The sequence below is a fragment of the Neoarius graeffei genome, chromosome 1 (genome assembly GCF_027579695.1).
Source record: "Neoarius graeffei isolate fNeoGra1 chromosome 1, fNeoGra1.pri, whole genome shotgun sequence".
NCBI lineage: Eukaryota > Metazoa > Chordata > Actinopteri > Siluriformes > Ariidae > Neoarius > Neoarius graeffei.
Window position 1 is genome coordinate 114,404,160 of NC_083569.1, and position 26,962 is coordinate 114,431,121.

At 42.0% G+C, this 26,962-nt stretch overlaps 1 protein-coding gene across 1 annotated transcript in view; it reads left to right on the forward strand.

Moving 5' to 3' along the window:
* The window catches only part of LOC132882162 (sialoadhesin-like), a 216,871-nt gene that overhangs the window by 124,976 nt on the left and 64,933 nt on the right, over positions 1–26,962 (forward strand). Inside the window, exons 7-9 of the mRNA XM_060915433.1 lie at positions 10,349–10,384; positions 15,567–15,843; positions 16,647–16,900. Of these exons, the coding sequence (XP_060771416.1) occupies positions 10,349–10,384; positions 15,567–15,843; positions 16,647–16,900 (567 nt within the window). The remainder of the gene's footprint in view (positions 1–10,348; positions 10,385–15,566; positions 15,844–16,646; positions 16,901–26,962) is intronic.

Sequence of the window (26,962 nt, forward strand, 5' to 3'; positions counted from 1 at the left end):
CTGCTCCTGCCAATGTAACACCAGGACCTCCCCTTATTAAACTACGGCAGGACCCACTCTTCACTAGATGACTCATTAATTCCCCAAATCCCGGCCAATACATCCCCAAAATTGAGTGGGTAAGGCGAGGATTAACCACCGCCTTCACTATAAATTTTTCACCTCGAAAAAAATGTGGACCGACACTAAAGGGTAGTTGTGAACATCCCCGTGCACACACAACACCTTCACCAATTGTGCTCCCCCCAATGCCTCGTCTTGCACCAGGTTTTGGTGGATTGAGGTCTGATTACAACCAGAATCCACCAACACCTGATGTGTATCCCCTTGGATACTCACCGGTATGCAATACGCTCCAGCCCGATCGAGGGCGGCTCCTGGCGCATCAGGGATCCGAACCACTGCGCCCACCTCCATTACCGAGCACTGCTGTTGGAGGTGGCCCAGCTCCCCGCAGTGCCAGCAAACCAGCCCGGGCTTCCTCTCTGCACTGGTGCTCAGGGGCTCACTCACCTGAGGGGGGGAAGAGACAGACACAGAAGGGAGAAACGGGAGGGCACCGCGGGTGCGGCAGGCCAGCTGGAGTGGGGCTGGCCCCCACCTCTGCGGTGGGGGAACGGGGCGAGGATGAGACACAGGAGGAGAGGGAGAGAGAGAGAGAGAGGGGAGGGGAGAAGAGGTTGTCTGCTGTCCTGCCGTCAGGACAGCTGCCAAATGGTCCTCCGCCAGCTCAATTGCCTGATTCAGTGACGCCGGGCATTGGCACTGGACCCACTCTGCAGCTGCGGCTGGTAGACGCACGATGAACTGCTCCAGCACCACCTGGTCAATGATCCCCTTGGTGTCGCGGTTGTCGGCCCTCAACCACTGCCCGCAGGCATCCCGGAGTTGCTGGCCAAACGCGAACGGCCGGCTGACTTCCTCCGAGCGCAAAGCACGGAAGCGCTGCCGTTGTGCCTGTATGTGATGCAGTGCCGTCTAAGGGCCCGAAGATCACGGGCACCCAGTATGGTTTTCTGGCCTTGACCCTTACGCACAGAGATTCTTCCAGATTCTCTGAATCTTTTGATTATATTATGCACTGTAGATGATATGTTCAAACTCTTTGCAATTTTACACTGTCGAACTCCTTTCTGATATTGCTCCACTATTTGTCGGCGCAGAATTAGGGGGATTGGTGATCCTCTTCCCATCTTTACTTCTGAGAGCCGCTGCCACTCCAAGATGCTCTTTTTATACCCAGTCATGTTAATGACCTATTGCCAATTGACCTAATGAGTTGCAGTTTTGTCCTCCAGCTGTTCCTTTTTTATACCTTTAACTTTTCCAGCCTCTTATTACCCCGTCCCAACTTTTTTGAGATGTGTTGCTGTCATGAAATTCCAAATGAGCCAATATTTGGCATGAAATTTCAAAATGTCTCACTTTCGACATTTGATATGTTGTCTATGTTCTATTGTGAATACAATATCGGTTTTTCAGATTTGTAAATTATTGCATTCGGTTTTTATTTACAATTTGTACTTTGTCCCAACTTTTTTGTAATCGGGGTTGTACACCCTTTCTATTTTGTGCTACGACGTTAAGTAGAGGTGTGTGTGTGTGTGTGTGTTGGGGGTCAGTGCGAAATTACTATTTTTTTTTATTTATTTATTTTTTACTAAAATCATATCTCTGCAACCATAAAATATATTTTTTTTAAAATTCCAAAGCCTATGATCTTCTTGCGGTGTCCCTTTTCAGAGGGCTGATTTTCAGGTGAATTGAACCTGTTTGAAATTTTAAGGTAAAGTCCTTACAATAATCACGGAATTAGCGCAAAGGAAAAAGCCATTACAAGATTAATTTATTATTTATCACTCTGTGATCACCTTCCCTGTATATTTCTGAATCTTGTCGTTGCTTTTTTGTCCACTGAAAAAACATGGTCCAGTGTCTTATTTCCTCTTGTGTGGCAGGTAACATGTTGATGCAGTCTGGGAAGTACTGTCTTCAAGTTGGAGTGATTAAAGTCACCCGCAAAAATAAAGGTAGCCTCTGCATGCATTTCCTGCTGTTTGCTAATGGCTGCATGCAATTCTCCCATTGCAAGCTTATCATTAGATTCTGGTGGTGTGTATATACAGCAGTAACTATAACTGATGTGAGTTCTCTTGGGAGATAAAAAGGTCTACATTTAACCATGAGAAACTCTGCGTTAGGTGAGCAGTGTCTCTCAGCGACAACAGAGTTTGTACACCAAGCTCTATTTCTATAAATGCACAAACCTCCGCCTCTGGTTTTGCCAGAGCCATCTACAGTCCACATGAATGGACACGCCATCTTGTTATCTCTCTCAACTAACTCATCAGGTTTTTCTGTGTTTATAGGCTCTGAAAGAGATTCTCTCACAGCATGAGCAAAATGTCTGCTGTTCAATTAATACTGTATGTTCAGGTACTATTAACACATCATATCCATCTTCCATCAAATGTGATTTTCCGATGTGAAAATCAGCACTCTCCAGTCACAAGACAAAGCAAGTCTACAGGGATGCGAGAGAATTCTTTGTCAGAATCTTTAAAAAAATAAAGGAAAAATTCCCAGTGAGAGATCAAATCTTGATGAATCTGTCAGTGGTCAATCCTGAGAACCATGATAATGTGAAACCAGAGCAGATTTTGACTTTGGCAGAAAGATTTCCAAATGTAATGAAGGCAGATGCCAGAGAACAGCTCCATAGAAGTCCTGGATTATGTGTCATCTAACCTGGATGCACTGGTACCAAATTATAAGAATTTACCAGTTGATGAGTGCTAGGGGAAGCTGTCCAAAGTCACATCTGTGAGCTCAGGGCAGTTGAGATTCAGGGAGCTCTATCAGCTGATGAAGCTGCTATAGAGATCTTGCATGTGACGTCACAGCCGATCCAGATTGTAACAAACGCCATCTTGTCGGTCAAACGCCATATTTCCGCCTTCTACTTCTTCTTCTACTTCAACCTTTTCTTCTGGAAAACCCTACTATATACAAGTCTACTACAATGGCTGCGGCTACAAGCTCTCCCTACCTGTGCACGTTTTTTATGTTTTTTGTGTGTATTTTTGCGTGTTGTTCGTCTGTATCAGACTTCAATGTCCACTACAACCGTGTGGACTTACTGGACATTGGTTTCCAGCAGAAAATGACGGTTTGTAGCGATTTCCATCGCATGCACAACATTCCGGACGAGATAGCGAGACCAGCGGGGTCTCCGTGGATTGTTATCGGGCAAGCGAAGGAGGCGGCGTCGGGAGTGGAAGCAAAAGCGAGGCTGCAGGCAGAGCCGGCCTGTTGACTAAGCTCAGAAAGCCACTCAAATCTCCACTGCCAATCCTCTATCTCTCCAACGCCAGATCCATGGTAAACAAGACAGACGATTTGGAATTACAGCTGGAGTTACCTTATTCTATTCTATTCTATAATCAGCTGGTCAGTGCTATACTAGATACTACTGATATATCTAGTGTCAGTACTAGTAATACTTAAGTGACTTACCTGTCCAATGAGGATTGTTATTTTCTTGTTTACAAGATGCCACATCTGAGTCGCTGACAAATCCTGAATTTCTGTAAAGATAACTGTCCAGAGATTTATAAGCACACAGTGCTTCACCACTGAACAGCGAGGGAAAGTTGATGAGGTAATTATACACGTCTGGGTATTCCACCTCTGGCAGTTCAAAATCCACTGACACGGTCATGAAAACTATGTCCGGTAAGCCATAAGGGTCACTAATCTGTAGATCATTTATTTTAGACATATATCTAATTATCTGTTCATTAGAAAAATGAGCCGTGTAGTCTGTCGGTTGAAATTGATCCCTTCTGTACACGAGTGCAGCAGTATTCAGCTGTGTTTTTTACCGACAAGATGGGGGCTGTTAACTTTCCGGTCACGTGACTGCAGGATCTCTATTGGTGCTGCCAAATTTTAACTGTGACGGGGAAAGGGCATTCAGCATGGTGCGTCACATCAAGACAGAATTTAGGGGTCAGATGTCTCACCAAACACTTGTTAATCTTGCAAGACATCAGATTCACAAGTTTATTGACACAGAGTGCTACGAGGTGGAGGTGTCTGGAAAATTGCTCAAATCTACAAAGCAAGCAGCCTCTAAATACAATGAAAGCTTGCAAAAGGAACAGGCATAGAACAGAGGAAAGGAAAGCGCCCTTTAGGCCTAGGCCTACTGTACATGTACAATTATATTCATTGTCATTCATGCAATACATTCATTGTTCTGTTATATTCATCTATGTTTTGGTATCTCAGTAAAGGAATGTTCTGTTAGGACTGGGACTGTTTTGGCCTCTAGAGGCCACTGTTATTTCCTTTTCTGGTCATGTTTGTTTTGGGCCTCTAGAGCTCACCACTGTGTTCTGTGTTTTGTTTTTGTCTTATTGCCTGTTTCCTGCCCCGCCCTGTCCTTAATTAGTTTGTGTATTTATACCCCTGAGTTCAGTCCTCTTGTCACGGAGTCTTTGTGCTGTTATGTTTAGCTCCAGTTACCTCTGTTCTGTGTTCCTTGCCTTTGTCTTTTTGGTTTTGCACTTTGCTTTTCTTTTTGGACTTTTTGGACTTTGTATTTACTGTTTTTTGGATCTTCTGAGCGTTGGTATTTTTGCCTTTTCTTTTCTAGTTTTTTGGCTTTTGTATTTGACTTTGAACTTTTGGATATTTTATTTTTCCCTTCATCTTCTGAGCGTTTTTTGGATTATATATTTTTTGGGACTGTAAATATTGTAAATAAACTTGTTGATACTTTTCTACTTCTGCCTCACGCCTCTGCACTTGAGTCATTCCCCTGGTGGCCTAGTGGGGGTTTGCTGGATTATCACACCAGTGAACCAGATTTGAATCCCAGCAAAACCCTAACATGTTCTGTGGTGAAATATCTATCTGTCCTGGTCATCCGTCCTTATTTATGGAGGGCGGGGTGTCCAGATTCACCCTTTTCCACCAAATCAGTTCCAGGGCTGGTTCGGGGCCAGTGCTTAGTTTGGAACCGGGTTTTCTGTTTCCACTGACAAAGAACTGGCTCTGGGGACAGAAAAACCAGTTCCAGGTGAGCACCAACTCTGTGCTGGGCCAGAGGAAAGAACCGCTTACATCAGCGGGGGGGTGGAGTTGTTAAGACCAACAACAATAACAAGACCATGAAAGTTCGCCATTTTTAAGCAACGAGATATGGATGCAGTAAAGCAGCAGTGGTCTGTGGAGGAGACAACCTGTCTCCTAGCGATATGGTCCACAGATGAAGTCCAGGTGAAATTGGAGGGTGCTACGCGGACCAAGCCCGTATTACACCAAATACAAAAAGAGATGGCTGTGGCGGGGTACTAACGTACTCTTGAGCAGATCAGCAACAAATTAAAGAAGCTGAAGAAAGACTACATGGACCAAAAAAAAAGACCTCGGTCGAAGTGGCAACAGGTGGCCGAGGAAAAACCCCTTTGATATTCTGGACTCGGTCCTCAGCGATAGACTGGCAAATAATGCCACCAGAGCCTTAAATTCAGCGATGGCGATGCTGGAGGCGATGGTGCCACAATCAGAGCCTGGTAAGTTTCTTTTCAAACATTTTCGCCTTGCATAAAATTTTAGTTACTTCAGTTAATGTTTGTTTGTATAATATAATGAAATCTGATGCATAGTTTCATTCACTAGTTCATTTTTGTAACTGTGAACTTAGTTCAAATTTTTTCATTATGAACTATGAACTGAACTAGCTCATTTTAAAATTTGTGAACTGAACTTTGAAAGAGTTCATGTAGAAAGTGAACTTTCCCAACACTGGCTGTTTTTATGTGGTTTATAGAGTTGTCCACCATCGGGGACGAGGACCTGAGGTCTCCACTCCACTGCAGCTCTCCTGCATCATCCAGCAGCTCAGGACAATCGGAGCAGACCAGACCTGGTCAGTTGTTGTGCTGAGTATCCAGTAGTCTGTCTCACCGGATACTATGCAAACATGGATACATACCTAATAGTGTGACTTTATAATATAAATACATGCTGTAATAAGTGACCAGTCATTCATATAAAATCCCCTACCAACCGTAAACAGTTAACTAATGCTCTTATTGCTGAGCTGACATGTTTCTTATATTGTATTGCTGAACTTGTGTTAATCTACTTATGACTTAATAAAAACTTTTAAACTCATTATTCTGTTCTTGTACACAGCTAAGAGGAAGCGAGACAGCAACATTGAGCTCCTGGAATACCTTGAGCGGGCGGATGAGAGGTTCCTGCAGCACAACAAGGAAATGAACGATGCCTGCTGCACAAGCTGGAGGCAGACAACAGTGCGTTCCTCAGTATAATGGGGCGCATGGTGTCTGTAATGGAGGCGCAAGCCAGAAAATAATCACACCACTTTTCTTGCTTTGCACCTTTGCACTGTTCACGTCACTTTATGTTGTGTTTCTATGCACTATGTAAATAAATGGTTTTTTTTCTAAAGAGACATGTCTGCTTGTATATGTTTTCACTAGTGATGTAAAATTATTTTAACTGTGTAATAAGTACAAGTAAAGCTGGTTAGAGCTTGTGAAAACAAGTAATGAAAGAACTCAACAAGCTACCTTTTTCAGTCATTTTATTTACAAATAAATGACTCATTTCTATGAACTTATCAAACTGAACAATTAAACAACATTGACATGAAGTAAATAGCAAAATAACCAAACAAATTACTCATTTCCTCTGTTAAAGTAGGCCATTAAAGCGGCTCTAATGTCAGCTCCTTCTTGACTGCCATATTCAGGTAATGCCTGAAGAGGAGGCTGGATGTTGGCATGTCTGTCTTGGTGCTCCTCAGTGAAATTGTCACCATGTTCCTCACAGATGTTATGAAGGACACAGCAGATCAGCGCCATTTTATTGCACAGTTCCAGCTTGCAGTCATTTCTTTTTAGTAGGCACCTCCACCATCCTTTCAGTCTCCCAAACGCCATTTCCACAACTGATCGTGCACTGCTGAGTCTGTAATTGTAGGTGTGTTGTTCAGGGGTCAATCTGCCAGTGTCAGAAAAGGGTTTCATCAGCCAGTTCTGCATGGGGTAGGCTGGATCACCTATCAGGTAATGTCCAACCTCACAGCCAGAGATGGTCACTTTGCTTTGACCTAGAAATTCCCCATCACTTAGGACTTCCCACAAATGTGACTGTTTTAGGACTCTTGCATCATGCACACTCCCTGGAAAGCCAACACACACATCCCAGAAAAAACCTCTGCCATCTACAACTGCTTGCAGAACAACTGAATGCCATCCCTTCCGGTTGTAGTAGTCTCAGGAATACTGTTCTGGTGCTATAATGGGAATGTGGCTTCCATCTATTGCACCAACACACTGTGGCACTCTCCAACGACTCTGAAAGAGAGCAGCCATTTCCACTAACCTCTCAGCATCAGGGCATGTAATGTGGGCAGGGAGCAGCACCTTGATGACTGTGTTACAGAAATTCTGAACGCAATTAAAGACGGTGCTCATGCCTACTCCAAAAAGATGGCTAATGGTCCTGTATTCACCGCCAGTGGCCAGCTTCCAGATGGCAATAGCTATCCGCTTCTGGTTTGGGACACACAAATGGTAATTTGTGTTCCTTCTCTCCAAGACATGCCTCACCCGACTGCAGATATACTCAAACGACTCTCGGGACACACGGAGACTCTGCATGAACTGGTGAGAGGTGAAATCAGGAACAATTGTGTCCCACCAGTAGCGAGATCTTGGGTGTGCCCAGACAACATGTGATCTCTGCCTTGCCATCAGTCGTAAGATTACCTGTAAAGAGAAAAATGTATAGGTAAATAAACATGTGTGGAGAGTCATCAATACTCAAACAAATATTCATCATGGTACTTAACCCTTGTGCCTCTTTTTCCCCTTAGATTAGAGTGGGATGTGTATTGAGAAATAAATGTGCATGTGTGAGTGTTGGAAACATAAGTGTTACATTTACTTGTGGAGTTAATGTACAGCACATTTGCCATACTTTATATTCTATTGACCTTATTATATTTCTATATGCATGAACACAGTCAAAATAATAAAGAAAATGAACAACTGACAAGCCAAAAATGTCTTTAGTGAGGCATAAGGGTTAAAGAAACAAGGTTAAACATAAATCATTCACTTGTATTTCCATGCAGTTTGTTTACATTCACTTCAGTAAGTTAAGTTCATTACAGAGCTAAGCATCCTCATATCTACTGCTGTGGTAGATATGAGCGGCGACTTAAAAATCGCTAGTAATATGTTTGTGAATTTGTGACGATTCCAGCAGGGACATAACACCGGCTAATGTTAGCTCATAACAAAGGCTAGCATAACCATCTCACATTCAGTGTAAGTATAAGAGTCAAAATGTTATTAGGTTATTACCTATCTCCTAGAACGTAATCACCGTCCAATCAAAACCTGTCGATCAACACAAACATATTGGATCTGCCGTTTTCTGATCCCAATGAAGCACCGTAAAGCCAGAAGCAGCAGCTGTACAAACGCGAAGTCATCTGTTGTTGTTGTTGCTGCTTCTTCTTCTCCATGGTGTTGTTGCTTCGATGTTCGCACCAAGGTTTATGCAAATGCAGCAATGTAACTGACGTATACAGTGACGTAATGACGTGGCTCCCCTTAGCACCCCAAGCTATGGAAGAGAAAACTGGTTCTCAGCTGGCTCGCAAGTTGAACGAGTTGTGAACCAGCACCAACACTGGCCCCGAACCAGCACTAGAAATGATTTGGTGGAAAAGGGGCATCAGTAAGGAGCGTAATATATGGCACATTGTAATTATCATAGTTTATGGGTTGGGGGCAGCTAAGTCCCCAAGTCAGCGTGTCAGCTATGAATCTGAGTGAATTGAGTGAATTCGGGTATTGTTCATCTCCAAAAGGCCACCCCAAAATCCACCAGAATGCAGGAAATCACATCAACCAAATCCAAAATTTTCTGGGCGGGGGGTGTCCCTGAAATGAATTTTGGCAGGTTGGGATGTCTGTAAAGTGTTCTGTGAGTTTATGTATTACTTCCCTCTCACAAGTGATCTGTCTTAAACGTTTATGCTTAAACAGACACTCTTACTTTATTTCCACTTTTTCTTTCAGCTGAACTGTTTTGATATTTACTACTCTATTTATAAACCAACACAGAAGAACAATAATAATACACACATGAATTGGGCTTCTGAGAAACTACGTACAGAAATAAATATCTTTCACACTTGGATAGATATATAGATAGTGGTTAGCACTATCACCTCACAGCAAGAAGGTTCTGGGTTCGAGCCCAATGGCTGATGGGGGCCTTTCTGTGTGGAGTTTGCATGTTCTCCCTGTATCTGGGTGGGTTTCCTTCGGGTGCTCCGGTTTCCCCTACAGTCCAAAAACATCTAGGTTTTGAATAATTTATGAATTTTATTATGTTTGAATGTGTACCCCACCTCTCACCCATAGTCAGCTGGGATAGGCTCCAGCTTGCCCGCGACCCTGCACTGTATAAGCAACTACAGATAATGGATGGATGGATTGACTTAGATGGCCACATAATTTTGAAACTAACATTCATAAATATCCCAGCAATACTTTGAAAATTAAACACTAAACTCAATGGAGTTTGAAGTTGGATGAAAGATGAGCAACCTAGAAATTGTAGCTTGTCAAGCTTTAAGCTTCTCTTGATTTAATGCAGTGGACTCTCTACTGTGTGCTCTTTTTTGTATGTGAGAGTTTGAGAAAAACAAAAAGTATTGAAGATTTTTCTGGAAAGAGGAAGGAAGAGCAGATACAGTGCCTGTACACACTAAAAGAGAAGTTAAAGATCTGGGATACACTCATCCTCTCTTTCTTTCCTTGTAGTGTGATTGAAAGCGAGAAACCACAGGAAGTGTTGAGACTTGAACACTCACCACACCTCACTCAATCAGTCATTACAGTTACAGGATGGAGCTCAGTCCACTCCCGGTGATGCTCTGTGAGTAAATGTTCTCTTTGTGTCTTCATTAGAGTGAGTGGTGGGGTATAAAGTTCTCCATCTGCAGTCTGAATGTCCTGAGTGATGAGTTTGTGTCATTAGGACATGGGTTTATGCCCCAGTGCTGAGATTATCACACTTTTAATCATAATATTTGCTTTAAATAAAGCAATTTTCATTAAATAAAGGCATTAATGAGCAGAATAGTGACTTTTGTATTTCTTACAGCTGGTAGTTTAGATTTTCTGAATAAGATTGAATCTTTTGTGTCTACAATGTGCTGTTTCCATGAACAGACTGAATAATTTTCAGATTTACGTCATGCTTTCTGTTTCTGTTCCCTTTTTAGTGCTGGTTTCACTGATACCAGTGGCCCATGTTCAAGGTGATTTATACTGTATACACTTCATCCTTTATAGTGTGTAAATTTCTTCTTTCTAATGGGGCTATAAAGGTTGTGTAGAATTTGTTACTAGCTGATTAATAATCATTCACAAGAATTATGTTCATTTCAGATAAATAATGGTAATAGCATAAGAAAACAATGACCAGCAAGAATTCTGACGTGAATACATAGTTTTACATGAGTTTCACTGTGGTTCTTTAATTCGACATAAAAATCCCTTTACTTTAGAGATGCATCAGTACTGGTACTAAAAATGCTCCAGTATGAACAGACAAAGCCAGGTGATCCCATGTGACATGAGCTTAGTGTATGTTATTGCACTAATGAACAGACGACACAAAACAACAATGATGTGGACATACTTCACAAACTATGATCCCAGCAAAACCAGTGACTGTATATATGGGTTGTCATAGTAACAGGGATTCAAAAGTAAAGCCAAAATTGTCTCTGAGGCCTTCTCGTGGCTGGCTGCAGTACAGTTGTAACCAGTGATGGGAATAACGGCGTTACAAATAAACGGCGTTACTAACGGCGTTACTTTTTTTAGTAACGAGTAATCTAACTAATTACTTTTTACATCGTTATAACGCCGTTCCCGTTACTTACAATAAAATACTATGCGTTACTTTATTAAAGCTGTTCTCATCTGGCACGCTGCTCGTTCAGCCTTTCTTTACTCTGCTTTCGTGTGGGGCGGGGAGACACGAGACAACGGCACAGTAAGCCAATCAGAGTAGATTTGGACAACATACGTAGGTAGGCCACGCCTACTGCACTACTGCGCGCTCTTTCAATCGGAAGACACAGCGATGGCGAGCGGTCAGCCCAGCACTGCGCTTTCACATTGGAAATACAGCCAGGACTTTTTATTACTTGAAATAAAAGGCAAAAGTGTTTACATGCAATGCACATTATGTCGAGGAACAAAGCGTTTGTCCTCGTCAGTGGCCAGTAATTAGTAACATAATTTTAATAACTACAAAAATATATTACATTTGATAGATGTCTTATCTCACATTGTCCCACAAAAATATTAATATAGTGTACATAACGTTACTAATTGGTTCTGTTAAGTGTCCATTTCAGTCATTAAACACATTTAACATTCACTTTTATTATGATTACGCTAATTGAATTTGATTTTTTTTCAGGGGGAACAAAATGTAATGGAATAATTACTTTCCCTGGTAATTAGTTACTTTTATGACAAAGTAACTCCGTTACTAACTCAGTTACTTTTAGGGAAAAGTAACTAGTAACTATAACTAATTACTTTTTGAAAGTAACGTGCCCAACACTGGTTGTAACCCCGCCCATTTCTATGTTACTCAATGGGAAAAGTGTCAAACTTCCATTTTAAGTTACATCTCACCCCAATTATTTTCAGCAACAGTGCTGTCATTTTTATAAATGGACCCTGAGATTTACCTCAAAATCTTCTCATGATCAATGAATTTTATTGGTGTTATTTGGTGATAAAACAGGGTGTGGTTGATGAGCTGATTGACAGTTTTGGACATGACAGTCGAGCCTCATGAACACACATTCACTTTCCAACACACACCTGAATCTCTTTACAGTTCTGCAGCAAAGTCATGTCCTGTTCTGCTGTAAACTCTTCTAACAGACCCTCAGCAGGAAATTCTCTGCAGTTTTTCAGTATGTTGCTCATTCTGATGTCTAAGCGAGCTTATTGTACTGATATTATAACTAGCAAACATGAGTGAATGAAGTGATGGGATAAACCAAGGCAGATAACATGAGCAAAATCTCAAAGCAATTTTTTTTAATTGACTGTATGATCTTAGCAAGCACTCAAAGTAGCTTGGGAAGGTCAAAAGGTCTGATTTGTGTACCAGCCATCAGGATTTTCTAGATTAGTAAATACTTTTGAATATAAGGTCTGAATTTTAGATTTGAGACGCAGCTCATGACAATAATCACGACAGCAGAGGAAAGTTCCCTTAGAGACAGAGTGCATCAGTGTGTTTAGTGATTTTTATGCACAGTGACATTAAACATTTTACAGTTTCACTTGGAAACTTGACAGAGATTTTTTGACAATTGTATCTCGTGTATGTTGTTTTTAAATGTTCTGGATGTACATAAGATACACAGTGAGTGTGCTGCTGCTTCTGAAGGTACAAAGTATAAATCAGAGCCCTCTGCTTCACATCAGGCCAAATCACACCACACCAGAGTTTTTTATTTTTATTTTTTCTATAACAGCACTTCTCACTTGCCTGGTAAGTCAGGACAGGGAATATTTCTGTGGTTTTTACTCAGATATGTTACACATGAACATGTTACTGATGTAATAAAATGTTTCAATGTTACAGTCAGTCTAAATTCTAAACCTGGATATTTTTTTAAAGTATTGGGTGGTTAAAGCTTGCAGGTGCAGAAAAGTCATAATGTCCATTCCCCCCCCCCCCCCCCCCCCCCCCCAAAAAAAAAAAAAAAAATTGTCAACATTTGTTTCAATACTAACAAGGTAACAAATTTTATTGTGTGTATCAAGAGGTGCCAAAACTATTTACTCATACTCAGTCTGTAAAAATGGCATTGATGCATCTCTAGTTTATGTCTAATTAAATAATTCATAGTGTTGTTTAAAATAACTATTTCCACCTCTGCACACTTGGGAATTACTTTAGTATATTTTAACAAATCATTATTATTATTATTATTACTGTAACAGTGTATATTACATTGTCTTTATTTTGTTTGTATTTTGTTTTATACAGCAGTCTCACATAACATTTTGTTAAGGGCCTTGAGGAAATTGGTTCCGGGCTCTGATGGCTGTTGTAGCCGTCCTGGCTACTGGAGAAACGCTGGGGTCCTTGACGTGGCAAAGATGGGGGTGAGCTGGGGTAGCGTCGTCCCCTTTGGTCTGGGGATTGATGGCGGTGAGACTACCCCTGCTCTGGCGAGAAGCCACGCCTTGGTGACCCAGCATAATGTTGATATCTCTGCGGTGATGCATGCGGAAAGAAGCATGAAGCTGCTCTTCCCCGCTGATGAGGGGACCATTCTGGTGAGCGCTGGTGCTGCCTGAAGTCCTCATGCCTGGATGGTGAAGACTTGTGTCGTTTTAAGTCGGTCACCGCCAACCTCAAGGTCTGGACTTCCGCTGACAGTTGTTTGATGGCTGATAATACGTCAGGGGTTTGGTCTGAGGATGCTGCTGCTTTGGTGGACACCATTGCTGTGAGGTTTGCAACTGGTTGTGAGCCGGTGTTAGAACTTGAAATAGTGGTGCCTGCATTCTGTGGTTGTGCAAGCCGAAGTGCTTCCTGTGCTCACTCCCACTTACATGCCACTGCTAGGGCCTCCTCCAACGTGGTAGCCCCATGTTTGTGGCACTTCACTTGCAAAACTGGGTCTAGTCCAGCAACAAATCATCAGAACCGCTCCATAGTTATAGCCATTTTTCTATAATTTGGAAACGTTTCAAAAACTAGCCTAGTTATCTCTGCAGCAAAAACTTCAAGTGGGTCCTTCAGCATGCGCTGACGGGCATTCACAAAAGTCTGAAAATGTTGCAAAAACTGCTTGCTGCCAAAAAAATCAGTCAGTCGGGAAACACACGCATCATAGTCCTTCTGTGTGGCGGGTGGCAGTGATAACCAGTATGCTAAGGCATCGCCGCTTAGCCTAGTTGGCAAAATGGTAGCTAAATTCTGTTGCTGAGATGCAGGACACGCTCGTACAGCGAGCTCTCATCTGGCTTTACACAGAGAAAAACTTTTTGTCCTTACTGTCACCGTGGGCAGCACAGTGGTGTAGTGGTTAGCACAGTCGCCTCATAGCAAGAAGGTTCCGGGTTCAAACCCAGTGGCCAGTGAGGGCCTTTCTGTGTGGAGTTTGCATGTTCTCCCCGTGTCTGCGTGGGTTTCCTCCGGGTGCTCCGGTTTCCCCCACAGTCCAAAGACATGCAGTTAGGTTAACGTGGGGCGGCCTTGGGCTGAAGTGCCCTTGAGCAAGGTACCGAACCCCTGACTGCACCCCGGGTGCTGTGTGTGGCTGCCCACTGCTCTGGGTGTGTGTGCATGTGTTCACTGCTTCAGATGGGTTAAATGCAGAGGATGAATTTCACTGTGCATGTGACAAATAAAAAAGTTTTTTTTTATTGAATTACATTGGTCCCCGGGCGGCACGGTGGTATAGTGGTTAGTGCTGTCGCCTCACAGCAAGAAGGTCCTGGGTTCGAGCCCCGGGGCCGGCGAGGGCCTTTCTGTGTGGAGTTTGCATGTTCTCCCCGTGTCCGCGTGGGTTTCCTCCGGGTGCTCCAGTTTCCCCCACAATCCAAAGACATGCAGGTTAGGTTAACTGGTGACTCTAAATTGACCGTAGGTGTGAATGTGAGTGTGAATGGTTGTCTGTGTCTATGTGTCAGCCCTGTGATGACCTGGCGACTTGTCCAGAGTGTACCCCGCCTTTTGCCCGTAGTCAGCTGGGATAGGCTCCAGCTTGCCTGCGACCCTGTAGAAGGATAAAGCGGCTAGAGATAATGAGATGAGATGAGACATTGGTCCCCAGCAGTAGACTCACCCAGCCTAACATTAGCAGCGTCCTCGTTCCTATTTGGTTCAGTTGTAGATGCATTTTGTGGGGCAAACAGCACAACTTCCTCATCGGAGCTCATGTTTCGTCGCCTGAGATCGGAAGACTAGCAGCTGATAAACATTGTGACTTGCATAAGCACTCAGTGATTAGCAGTGTTCATCCAAAATCCACTCACTGTCAAACTCAGCTAGCCCCAGTAACTTAGCCCACTGCTCGGTCGAAAAAAACCCCACGAATCTTCCAATAACAACGAAAACACCGCTGACACCAGCCTGTAACCCTAAAAGTTGGCGCAAGTGCGTGGAAACCCCCGTCCTCCTTACCGGGGCGTGGAATAAACGGGCTACAGGCGGTTTACAGAAATTCAGTTTATTGCAGACCGAACACTTGCATACAACTTCTTCACTCCTCTCACGTCTTTTTCTCCTCTCTCCCCGTGTTCCTCTTTTCTCCTCCCCCATGGTTACTTTTCCCCCGGAACCAATGTCCTCAAGGCCCTTAACAAAATGTTATGTGAGACTGCTTTACAAAACAAAATACAAACAAAATAATGTAATATACTCTGTTTTTATTATTATTATTGCAGGGGGAGTTAAAGCTGTGGTGTCCATTCAGCCTGATACACATGTGTTCATTAGAGAGGATGTTACTCTCAGATGTGACACACAGGGAGGAGGAGACACTCAGCGGCCATACAGCTGGTATAAGAACAATAATAGACTCTACACAGCCGGAGGAACAAAGGAGTTCAATATCTGGTCTGTTGGTGACTCTGTCGGTGGTTCCTACACCTGCAGAGGACAGGATTCAGAGATCAGTGATGCTGTTACACTGACTGTATCAGGTCAGTCTGTGGGGGTTTTGTTTTAATTTAATATGTTTCCATTATTTTTTAGGGTTCAGATTTTGAGCTGTCAGTAACTGAGTCCCTGTTTGTTTAGTTTGTCTCGTCGGCACCAATTTCTTTTTTAATATATTTATTTATTTTTCTTTCCCAAATTCTAACAGAAAACGAGAGCGCCCGAAAGGGGAAACCGAGCCGAGCTGCCATTTTGAATCCTCATTCACGGCTGTAATGCAAATGGCTTCCTCCTCGGTATACCTATTTATACAAATAGGAGTCATTCAGGATTCAGCCATGTTTTTGCTCGACCAAAGTTATCCAGTATTATGACCTTTATATTGCATAAATAAAGCCATTTGGTGAAACTTTGAAGAAGAGATTGTACTGGTTTAAAGTTTTTACCGAACGTAATATTATGTATGAGGATAACATGGTCCAAAATGGGCCTCATTAACTAATGAGATCAAACTGTGAGCAAGTTAGAGGTTTTTAGCTTTCTCCTGAAATGTTTTATTTTATTTCTTCTTCCTCAGGGTAGTGAAACTCGCTCTCGCTGTGAACACTGTCGTTATCGCTATCCATGCTGTAAAATTAATGCTATTCTCCTGAGAAATGCTGGCAAACATTTAGGATACAGACCCGCTCGCCAGCCAATCAGAGCGCAGGATTTGGACCGCGAAAAAGATATAAATGTTTATTTTAGAAATATTTCTGAAAGCATTTAATGAGCACAGTGAATCTATTGCTTCTGCTGTGAAATGAAAAGCAGCTCTGACACCTTCATCATTTCATACCAACAGAAAAACCCAAAGCGACTGTGAGAGTGAATCCTCAGAGCTCCGTCTACACTGGAGACACCATCACTCTGAGCTGTGAGCTGCAGCAGGGGGCTGGATGGAGGTTTCTCTGGGTCAAAAATTATCAGTATCTGAACACTGGAGCGACAAACACCAACACACTCAATGTGACAGTTGATACTGAAACCGTGTATCAGTGTATCGCACGCAGGCGTAACGCATGGGCAAACACAAACTACGATACAGACTACAGTAATGAAGTCAGGATTACAGCAAGAGGTACAGTATAAAATTTGCACTTTTTTCAACAGGTTTGAAGTTAGGAGGGGTGTGAATAAAAATACTGCATAATTATAGCAATTCCATGTTATTCTGTAATGTTTTAAATAATCTTGAAATAAGTTTTAAAAGGTAGGTGTTATTTGTGGTCAGTGAGGTCGAACAAGGCTCAGTAAAGTCAGTAAAACAGTTGAGTGTGTGTTTATCAGGGAGAGATTCACTCTCATATGTGAGATACAGACTGGTGGATGCAGGTGATACAACTTTTATTTCACGAAATATTATTATAATCATCCATTCAGTGATGATGAGAAGGATGAACACATTCCTAATCTCTTATAAAGGTGTTTATACCTGTATGGAAACAGAGAAGTGCAGAAATACTCACTATAACATTATTCCATGTAACTGTTGAATTCTGGATTCTGATTGGTCAAAATGTGTTGATTAATTTTCTATAACAGCAGCTCTGACAGTGCACTCATTCTAATATGGTACTGTTTCTATAGTAACAGCTCTTTAAGAGGGACTTGTACGGTGGATGAGTCACATAATCTAAGCTCGATGATAGAGAGATTAAAAATGTAATTTAACAAAACAAAAAGTGTATAATTGGTATGGTGAAGTTTTCTGTTGGAAAATGTTTGTTTATTTAAGTTAAGGAAGGAGTCTCCAGTGTCAGCTCACTGTAACAGTCAGAGGTAAAACTGTAGCTTTAAGTTTTCTGACAAAGACAGAGGACGTGTAGAAGAGAACCACTTCCAACGGTGAGCCAGTGAGCGCTGTCAGAGCTGAAATCTTCAGAGAGAGAGAGAGAGATATGTGTGTTTATGTCTTCAGCTTCTCTTTTAGTGGATACAAGTCAGACGCATGAGTGACGCACGGTCATTGTATGAGTGACGTGCCTCAGAAGTACTACATAAGTATTCCACACTTGCTATTTGTGCGGCCCGCAAGACAGAAGTACATCTCACTTTCTAACCCTATGTGTGGTGTGCATGCAGAGCATGCGACATGAGGGGCAAGGCTCTGGGTATATACAGTATATTGGGGAGGAACCAAGGAACCAATCATGTAGCAAGTAGCATTGTAGAAGGGAAGAAGACCACCTCATTTGCTGTTTTTATTTGAGTATGTATTAATTTACCATGCAGTGGTCAAATAACAAAACATAAGGGAATAACGCATTTTATTACATTGTAAGAAATCCCAACTAAATAGCCCAACAGTTTGGGCATTGAAACACACTTTGACTCCGGGCTGCTGTCCTGCTCCTACTGAGTGGTGGGACGGGGTGTCGGAATGTCCTTGTCCTCATCACTGAGCATGGCACAATGGCCTGACAGCGATGATGGGATTGCAATGTCCTCACTTCTGGGCATCGTTAGCTGAAACATACATGAAAATCAGCATATAATATTAATTACATAAGCATATAGATACTGAAATGACTGTTTAAAGCATGTGTATTTACCTGTGAAAATCCCACTGGCGGGGTTCTGTGCCTTCTGCCGGCTTGAAGGCAAACTTCTCCCTGTCCGTGCAGGGCTCACCGGTGCTGCTACCATCATCATCAAACTCTTCCTCCCCCTCTGCTGTTTCAGGCTGGGTTACTTCACTTTTGCTCGCTTCTTCTTGGGTCCCATTTTCTAAACTTTAAACTGAAAATTAAATTTTTCCCACAAAATATCCAATGTTCTTCAGTCGAAAGACAGATGCAGAATGCTGCAGACATGCTGGTTTTATACTCACTCCTGGCTTGAGTCACACACAAGCTATGAGTGATTGTAACGTGCTAATCACATGCATCACACACGCTTCACAAATGCGGCCCGAACTTGGAGCGCAGGAAACTGGTAAAATGCAAGTCTCACACACTCCACCCTCACTGAGCACGCACTGATCACATGGGTCAGATATACGCTTTCCACGGGCTAACGGCACAATTTTTCCCACGCCTCAAGGAAGTCAGGTGTGCAACCTGTACTTGACAAGTACTTTGCCTGTACCCTTTCCTCAAACCATGCCCCGGGTTCACCGCGACCCTGCGGCACGGCTGAGAGCTACCAAACCCTGCGACCCGTGTGTGTCCAAAACACTTACGGCGGGTTGTGAGTGAGGCTTAACTGTACATTTTGATATCATGAGAAAAAAAATTCTGAAGAAAATACCTTTTGTTATTTCAAAATCAAGAAAGTCATTATATCAAGATGACAGAATTGAGCAAAGAATAAATAAATAACTCATGGTCTTTCTGGACTTCCGGAGTGGTATCTGCTGACTGGGATAAGATTCATTTGGCCAATTTCATTAGTTTGATTAAATACAGTTGTTATTATTGCACCTTCTTCTTTTGGCTGCTCCCGATTAGGAGCGGATCTTTCGTCTCCATTGCTCCCTGTCTTCCGCATCCTTCTCTACCACACCTGCCACTTTCATGTCCTCTCTCACCACATCCATGTACAGTGCTCAGCATAAATTAGTACATCCCCTTTGAAAAGTAACATTTTAAACAATATCTCAATGAACACAATTTCCAAAATGTTGACAAGACAAAGTTTAATATAACATCTGTTTAACTTATGACGGGAAAAAGTAAGGTTAATAATATAACTTAGATTACACATTTTCCAGTTTTACTCAAATTAGAGTGGTGCAAAAATGAGTACACCCCACAACAAAAACTACAACATCATCTAGTACTTTGTATGGCCTCCATGATTTTTAATGACAGCACCAAGTCTTCTAGGCATGGAATGAACAAGTTTGCGACATTTTGCAACATCAATCTTTTTCCATTCTTCAACAATGACCTCTTTTAGTGACTGGATGCTGGATGGAGAGTGATGCTCAACTTGTCTCTTCAGAATTCCCCATAGGTGTTCGATTGGGTTCAGGTCCGGAGACATACTTGGCCACTGAATCACTTTCACCCTGTTCTTCAGAAATCCAACAGTGGCCTTAAATGTGTGTTTAGGACAGTGGCGGGTCCTAAAAATTTTCTCAGGAGGGGCAAATTATCCAATAATGTCATAAGGTGACTCATTCAACAGGTACATTATCAGTAGCCAGACATTATTGAATTTTTTTTGTTTTCTCTCTGCATATCACAGTTCCATGCCACTTCTGTCCACTAGATGGGAGCACAGTACAGAAATCTTTTCCCTGTTGCTACCTCAGCTATAGGCTGTGGTGTAAAGTTGCAAATAACATTCACAATCGAAGAATAGTTTGGCTCCATAATGACCAATTCCAATTATGTCCTATTTACTATTCACATTATTTCAATATTGTATGATGTGAAATAGCCAAGAATGATATCTTTTTATAAAGATATGTCCAACAACTAAATAAGAAAGGAAACCATATTTTTAAAAAATAATACATATTTATTTGCCAATCTTGAAAGTACTGTTCTACAGAATGTTCTGTAAATAGATTTTGTACTTCAAACTCCATGACCAGCAAGAATTTTACAGATTGTGCAACTTAAGGACAACAGGAAAGTGCACTTACTGTAACAAAACAGTGTAAATTGTTGGCTAACATAACAATAGCAGTTGAATAAATAGATGAGTGGATCTTTAGATCTTGCAATTACTGGTATTTACCAAGGATATTACCAAAGTGCTAACTCTCAGAGCAAAGTGTGGCAAATATAAAAATGCACATTGAAAACATCAAAAGTGAATGGATTCTGTGACTCTGTGTGCGCGCGCTGTGTGTGTGTCACGAAGTCAACCAAACCCAGAAAACCACCACGGTGACTGGAGCCCTCAGTTTTGTCTTTGCCTCGTAGAGCTAACTCGAACACTAAACAAAATTTCACGCGTTGGATGATCCGGTTTAATATGTGCCTGCTCTTGCTCACCTCATCGTTGTGGCGGCAAACTGCTAGCCTGTAGCCCTCATCCAGTTCTGTAGCGATGTTCACTCTCCCAAAAGCCGAAAATTTCAGGCAGCTGCCCATGTGAAACTTTGATGACTCATGGTTTTTTTTTCTCCAACAAATGATGCATGTCCGAAACTCCAGTGACCGTCCAAGCAGTGTTGTCCGTGGAGCCACCTCCAGGGTGGGAAAGTAAGCAGGGGGAGCAGAAAACCACTGAGGCGTCCTTGCAGCCAGCTTGCCAGGATTTGCGCTGGTACCATGTTGAAGTAAAACCTCGAGTATATGATTTCCCCCCCTTTGTCAAAATTTGTTTTATGTTTAGATTTGGTCGAGGGGGTCCAGCTTGTTTTGTTGCCAATTTAGCTCGATTTGATTGCTGACTAAATGGAACTTCCTTTAAGGACCGCACTGAATTGCTTTCCGCATCCATCTCACCTCAGAAACTGAGCGGATCGAACGCAACTTTGCCGCGCTTCGCAGTGACATAAGCACGTTAGTGCAAGCCCCCCCGGAACCCATAGAGATTGCACTGAAGTGTCAGTTAGGAGAAAAAAAATATATTAACATGGGACTCTATCAGTGAACTCTTGGGCGATTTTCAACGTGACTGAAATTGCCCCAAAAGGGGCGATACTCTAGAAGCAAGACCACCCGGATTGGACAATGATAGCCAGAGACAGATTAAAACGGCCTAGAGCAGCACTGGTGAAAGTTTTAAAAAAAAAAAAAAAGAAAAAAACTTTTTTTTTCGTTTTGGCAGTGCGTCACCCAATCGCCCTTATGCACCACCCGCCCTTGGTTTAGGATTATTGTCATGTTGGAAAAGTGCACAACGACCAAGGGCACGGAGTGATGGTAGCATCTTCTCTTTCAGTCGAGAGCAATACGTCTGTGAATTCATGATGCCATCAATGAAATGCAGCTCCCCGACACCAGCAGCACTCATGCAGCCCCACATAAGGACACTGCCACCACCATGTTTCACTGTAGGCACCATGCATTTTTCTTTGTATTCCTCACCTTTGCGACGCCATACAGTTTTGAAGTCACCAGTTCCAAAAACATTTATCTTGGCCTCATCACTCCAGAGTATAGAGTCCCAGTAGTCTTCATCTTTGTCAGCATGGGCCCTGGCAAACTCTAGGCGGGCTTTTTTGTGCCTGGGCTTTAGGAGAGGCTTCTTTCGTGGACGGTATCCATGCATGCCATTCCTCTGCAGTGTACGCTGTATTGTCTCACGGGACATAGTCACCCCAGTTTGGCTTTCTACTTCTTTAGATAACTGCAGTGAACTTGCATGCCGATTTTCTTCAACCCTTCTCATCAGAAGACGTTCCTGTCGAGGTGTTAACTTCCGTGGACAACCTGGATGTCTCTGTGAGATGGCTGCAGATCCCTCATCTCATCTCATTATCTCTAGCCGCTTTATCCTTCTACAGGGCCGCAGGCAAGCTGGAGCCTATCCCAGCTGACTACGGGCGAAAGGCGGGGTACACCCTGGACAAGTCGCCAGGTCATCACAGGGCTGACACATAGACACAGACAACCATTCACATTCACACTCACATTCACACCTACGGTCAATTTAGAGTCACCAGTTAACCTAACCTGCATGTCTTTGGACTGTGGGGGAAACCGGAGCACCCGGAGGAAACCCACGCGGACACGGGGAGAACATGCAAACTCCACACAGAAAGGCCCTCGCCGGCCCCGGGGCTCGAACCCAGGACCTTCTTGCTGTGAGGCGACAGCGCTAACCACTACACCACCGTGCCGCCCGGCTGCAGATCCATCTTTCTTAAATTTTTGTACCACTTTTGCTACAGTATTCTGACTGATAAGTAAAGCTTTGCTGATCTTCTTGTAGCCTTCACCTTTGTGGTGGAAAGAAATTATTTTCTTTGGGGAATTCTGAAGAGACAAGTTGAGCATCACTCTCCATCCAGCATCCAGTCACTAAAAGAGGTCATTGTTGAAGAATGGAAAAAGATTGATGTTGCAAAATGTCGCCAACTTGTTCATTCCATGCCTAGAATACTTGGTGCTGTCATTACAAATCATGGAGGACATACAAAGTACTAGATGTAGTAGTTTTTGTTGTGGGATGTACTCATTTTTGCACCACCCTAATTTGAGTAAAACTAAAAAATGTGTAATCGAAGTTATACTATTAACCTTACTTTCACATTATAAGTTAAACAGATGTGATATTAAACTTTGTCTTGTCAAAATTTTGGAAATTGTTTGTGTTCATTGAGATATTGTTTAAAATGTTGCTTTTCAAAGGCGTTGTACTCATTTACAATGAGCACTATAGGGTCATTCCATGCCAAATCAACAAATATCTGACAAATTTATGCTCGACCATCTCAGATTTCAATAAAATTTGGAGTGCTCAGAGATACTATTAAAAGAAGTTAATCCCCAAAATTTGAGCTTCCTGTCTCCAACGGTTTCAGAGATACAGGCATTTGAATTTTTTCGATTTTTTTGCATTTTGCTCAAAACATACGTATTTCAAAGTGTAATATAATCTTTATTTTGCAAGATAGAAACCTAAAATTTTGCACAGAGAGACTCAATGTCTTGTACTACCAGCTTCAACTTAGAATTTCAATGGTCATTGTATATTAGATGGTGATTTTAACAAGGAAATGAAAAAGACAAATTTGCATTTTTAACTCATTCTGGAAGCTCGCCTGTGGCAGTAATGCTTAAACTAAGAATGTTATTCAAATCTACACAGAAATATCTACTAGGGTTGGGCGGTATCCAAATTTTGATACCTTTAAACTGTCTCTGTGTTTTCCCGGGGTATACGGTATTACCGAGAAAAAAATATTTTGTTTCGGCCTACTGTGTAACGTGCGCCTATGCCTCAAATGTACTATTTAAAAGCAGCATAGCGAATTGTGTGCATTGTGGTATGGATTAAGCAGCAAAGCGAATTTTGTGCATTGATGAATGGATTAAGAGATATTTCAAAGCATCACGCAACTCTTCCTTCATCTTGAAAATAGCATTCAACTGTCGTTTACACGTCTGCGTTGAAACGCCATTTGCAGCACTATTTCACCTACTCCATCAAAAAAAAGGACACGATGAGCAGGATCATACCCTTTCAAGCATGGGAAATAAAAAAAAGAAAAAGAATCAACCAACACCCAAGTCCGTTTAGACTGCGCGATAAACCATATTCTTCAGCGCAAATGAGGCGAACCTAATTCAAATGCGTGATAGCTGCACAAGGCAAAATCATATGGGCCCACGTCATGCCATGGCGGGGAAATTAATAATCAAATGGCCTTACCTTGCTTAAAACTTTGTCTTGATCACATAACTCCTTACAGTTATTCCACTTAAATCCATACGGTTTAACACACCCAACAAAGATAGCAAGCGCATTGCTAATTCCCACCAGAAACCTAACAGTTTACGCTACGATGTTTTCTTCCGTTTCTTCAGTAGATGACATTTCAAACGTTTATTACCCACATCCCAAATGTCATACGTTATATTATTTTACCTTGTTGTTACTCATGTAACCTACTCAAAACACAACTCATTGGAGAGATCTCGTGGAAGTGGAGTACCCCAGGCTATGGTGTGCCTTAGGGGACATATTAGATTTTTCGTTTGGTTTGAAACCAAAATACTGCCACACTGCCGATGTTGTATTTTTTTTTTGCCACTAACTCATTATCTTGACTTGCCATCTTTCAACCGCGGTCTCAGTCTCTTTTTTTTTTTTTTTTAGATAGGACAGTATAGAGAGACAGGAAATGAGCGGGGGAGAGAGAGACGGGATCGGGAAATAACCTCGGGTCGGAATCGAACCAGGGTCCCTGGATTTATGGTACGGTGCCTTAGCCATCTGAGCCATGACACCCCCGGTCTCAGTCTCTTGCGAAGCTTTCTGTCAGACTCCAAATGTCACGCAGGGTTGCCATGGTAACGACATAAACAACCCTGCACGCGATGAGAACTTCTTTAGGAAATTGATAGAATTAGTGAAAATACGATCACACAGTTATTCGGGATGATCTTCAATTTATTATTTTATATTATGACCTCATGTACTCCATATTTATTTAGATATTATATATTTTTTTAAAATGACGGTAATGAGACCGATACCGTTGGTACTTTTGGATACCTCGGGATACCTTCTTACCGTAATACCGCCCAACCCTAATATCTACCAATTTCAGTTTTACCAAGTCTCCACTATTCCTAATTTGTCTGTAATAGGGTTTTGAAATTCGCTGATTTCTAAAACATGCCATTTTCAGTAGCAAGAAATCCAATGTGGGATAGCAGTTAGGAACTTGTAAATTTTTTTCAGTAATCCCCAAGACCCATATTTAATATTTCCAAATTTTTGTTCTGTGTCTCTCAAGTATTTTTAAACTACAGGGGTTTAAAAAATCCATTTTCACCAAATTCGAATTTTTGATATATTTTCATATAACTGATATTTGAGGGTTAATAAATGCTTCAAGTAGGTTAGGAGACATGTTTCTTCCTCAATTTTAAACAAAATTTCAATTAATGCTCAGTATTAATTATTTGTAAATTGATTTTAATCTAAGACTGTGTAACATTAGCAATCAATGACCAGCTATTGTGTACCAGTCAACAGCCAGCCTTATCAATATCAACACAGCACAATAGAGATCTTGCAGTCACGTGACCGGAAAGGACACAACCGCCATCGTGTCGGTCAAAAACACAGCTGAATACTGCTGCACTCGTGTACAGAATGGATCAATTTCAACCGACGGACTACACGGCTCATTTTTCTACTGAACAGATAACTAGATATATGTCTAAAATAAACGATCTACAGATTTGTGACCCTTATGGCTTACCGGACGGAGTTTTCACGACCGGATTTTGAACTACCAGCGGAATACCCGGACGTGTATGATTACCTCATCAACTTTCCCTCGCTGTTCAGTGGTGAAGCACTGCATGCTTATAAATCTCTGGACAGTTATCTTTACAGAAATTCAGGATTTGTCAGCGACTCAGATGTGGCATCTTGTAACAAGAATCCTCATTGGATGGGTAAGTTACTTAAGTATTGAGTATAGCACTGACCAGCCGATTATAGAATAGAATAAGGTAATTCCAAATCGTCCGTCTTGTTTACATGGATCTGGCGTTGGAGAGGTAGAGGCTTAGCAGTGGAGATTTGAGTGGCTGTTTTCTGAGTTTAGTCAACAGGCCGGCTCTGCCTGCAGCCTCGCTTTTGCTCCCGGCGCCGCCTCCTTCGCTTTGCTTCCAATAACAATCCACGGAGACCCCGCTATCTCGTCCGGAATGTTTTTTTTTTTTCTCGTCCGGAATGTTGTGCATGTGATGGAAATCGCTACAAACCGTCATTTTCTGCTGGAAACCAATGTCCAGTAAGTCCATACGGTTGTAGTGGATATTGAAGTCTGGTACAGACGAACAACACGCAAAAATACACACAAAAAACATAAAAAACGTGCACAGGTAGGGAGAGCTTGTAGCCACAGCCGTTGTAGTAGAATTGTATATAGTAGGGTTTTCCAGAAGAAAAGGTAGAAGTAAAAGCAGAAGTAGAACCAGAAGTAGAAGTAGAAGGCGGAATATGGCGTTTGACCGACACGATGGCGTCTGTCACAACCTGGCTCGGCTGTGACGTCACATGCAAGATCTCTATAGGTGACCTTTGATACCAGAACAGGTGGCCCATATCTTATAGTTTTAGAGTCTGTAAACTGCATACTTGTTCAGATAACATTATATTGCTTGGATTATATTAAATACATTGTAATACAGAGCACTGAGAAAATTTACCAATGTTATTAACTGAATGTGTTTCTTTGCAAGGATTGGATATTTTCAATAGTTGACTAGGGAATTTAATTGTAGTTGCTTTCAATTTGAGATCAGTATAAATGAGTTTGTTCTTAGACATCTAGAAATGGCTGAACTTCCTCCCTGTTCTATAGGAATTGGACTAAAGAAAGATTCTGACTGCCATAAACTAACATACAACAGAAATTGTAAGTTAAATACACTCTCTCAGTATAGTTTGGAGCAAATTTCATTAATTAATAAAATTTCATTTTAGAACGTAAAGTTTCTTCTACTCGTTGCAGCTTTGCTTTGCCATATGCAGCTTTCTGTTTGTGGCT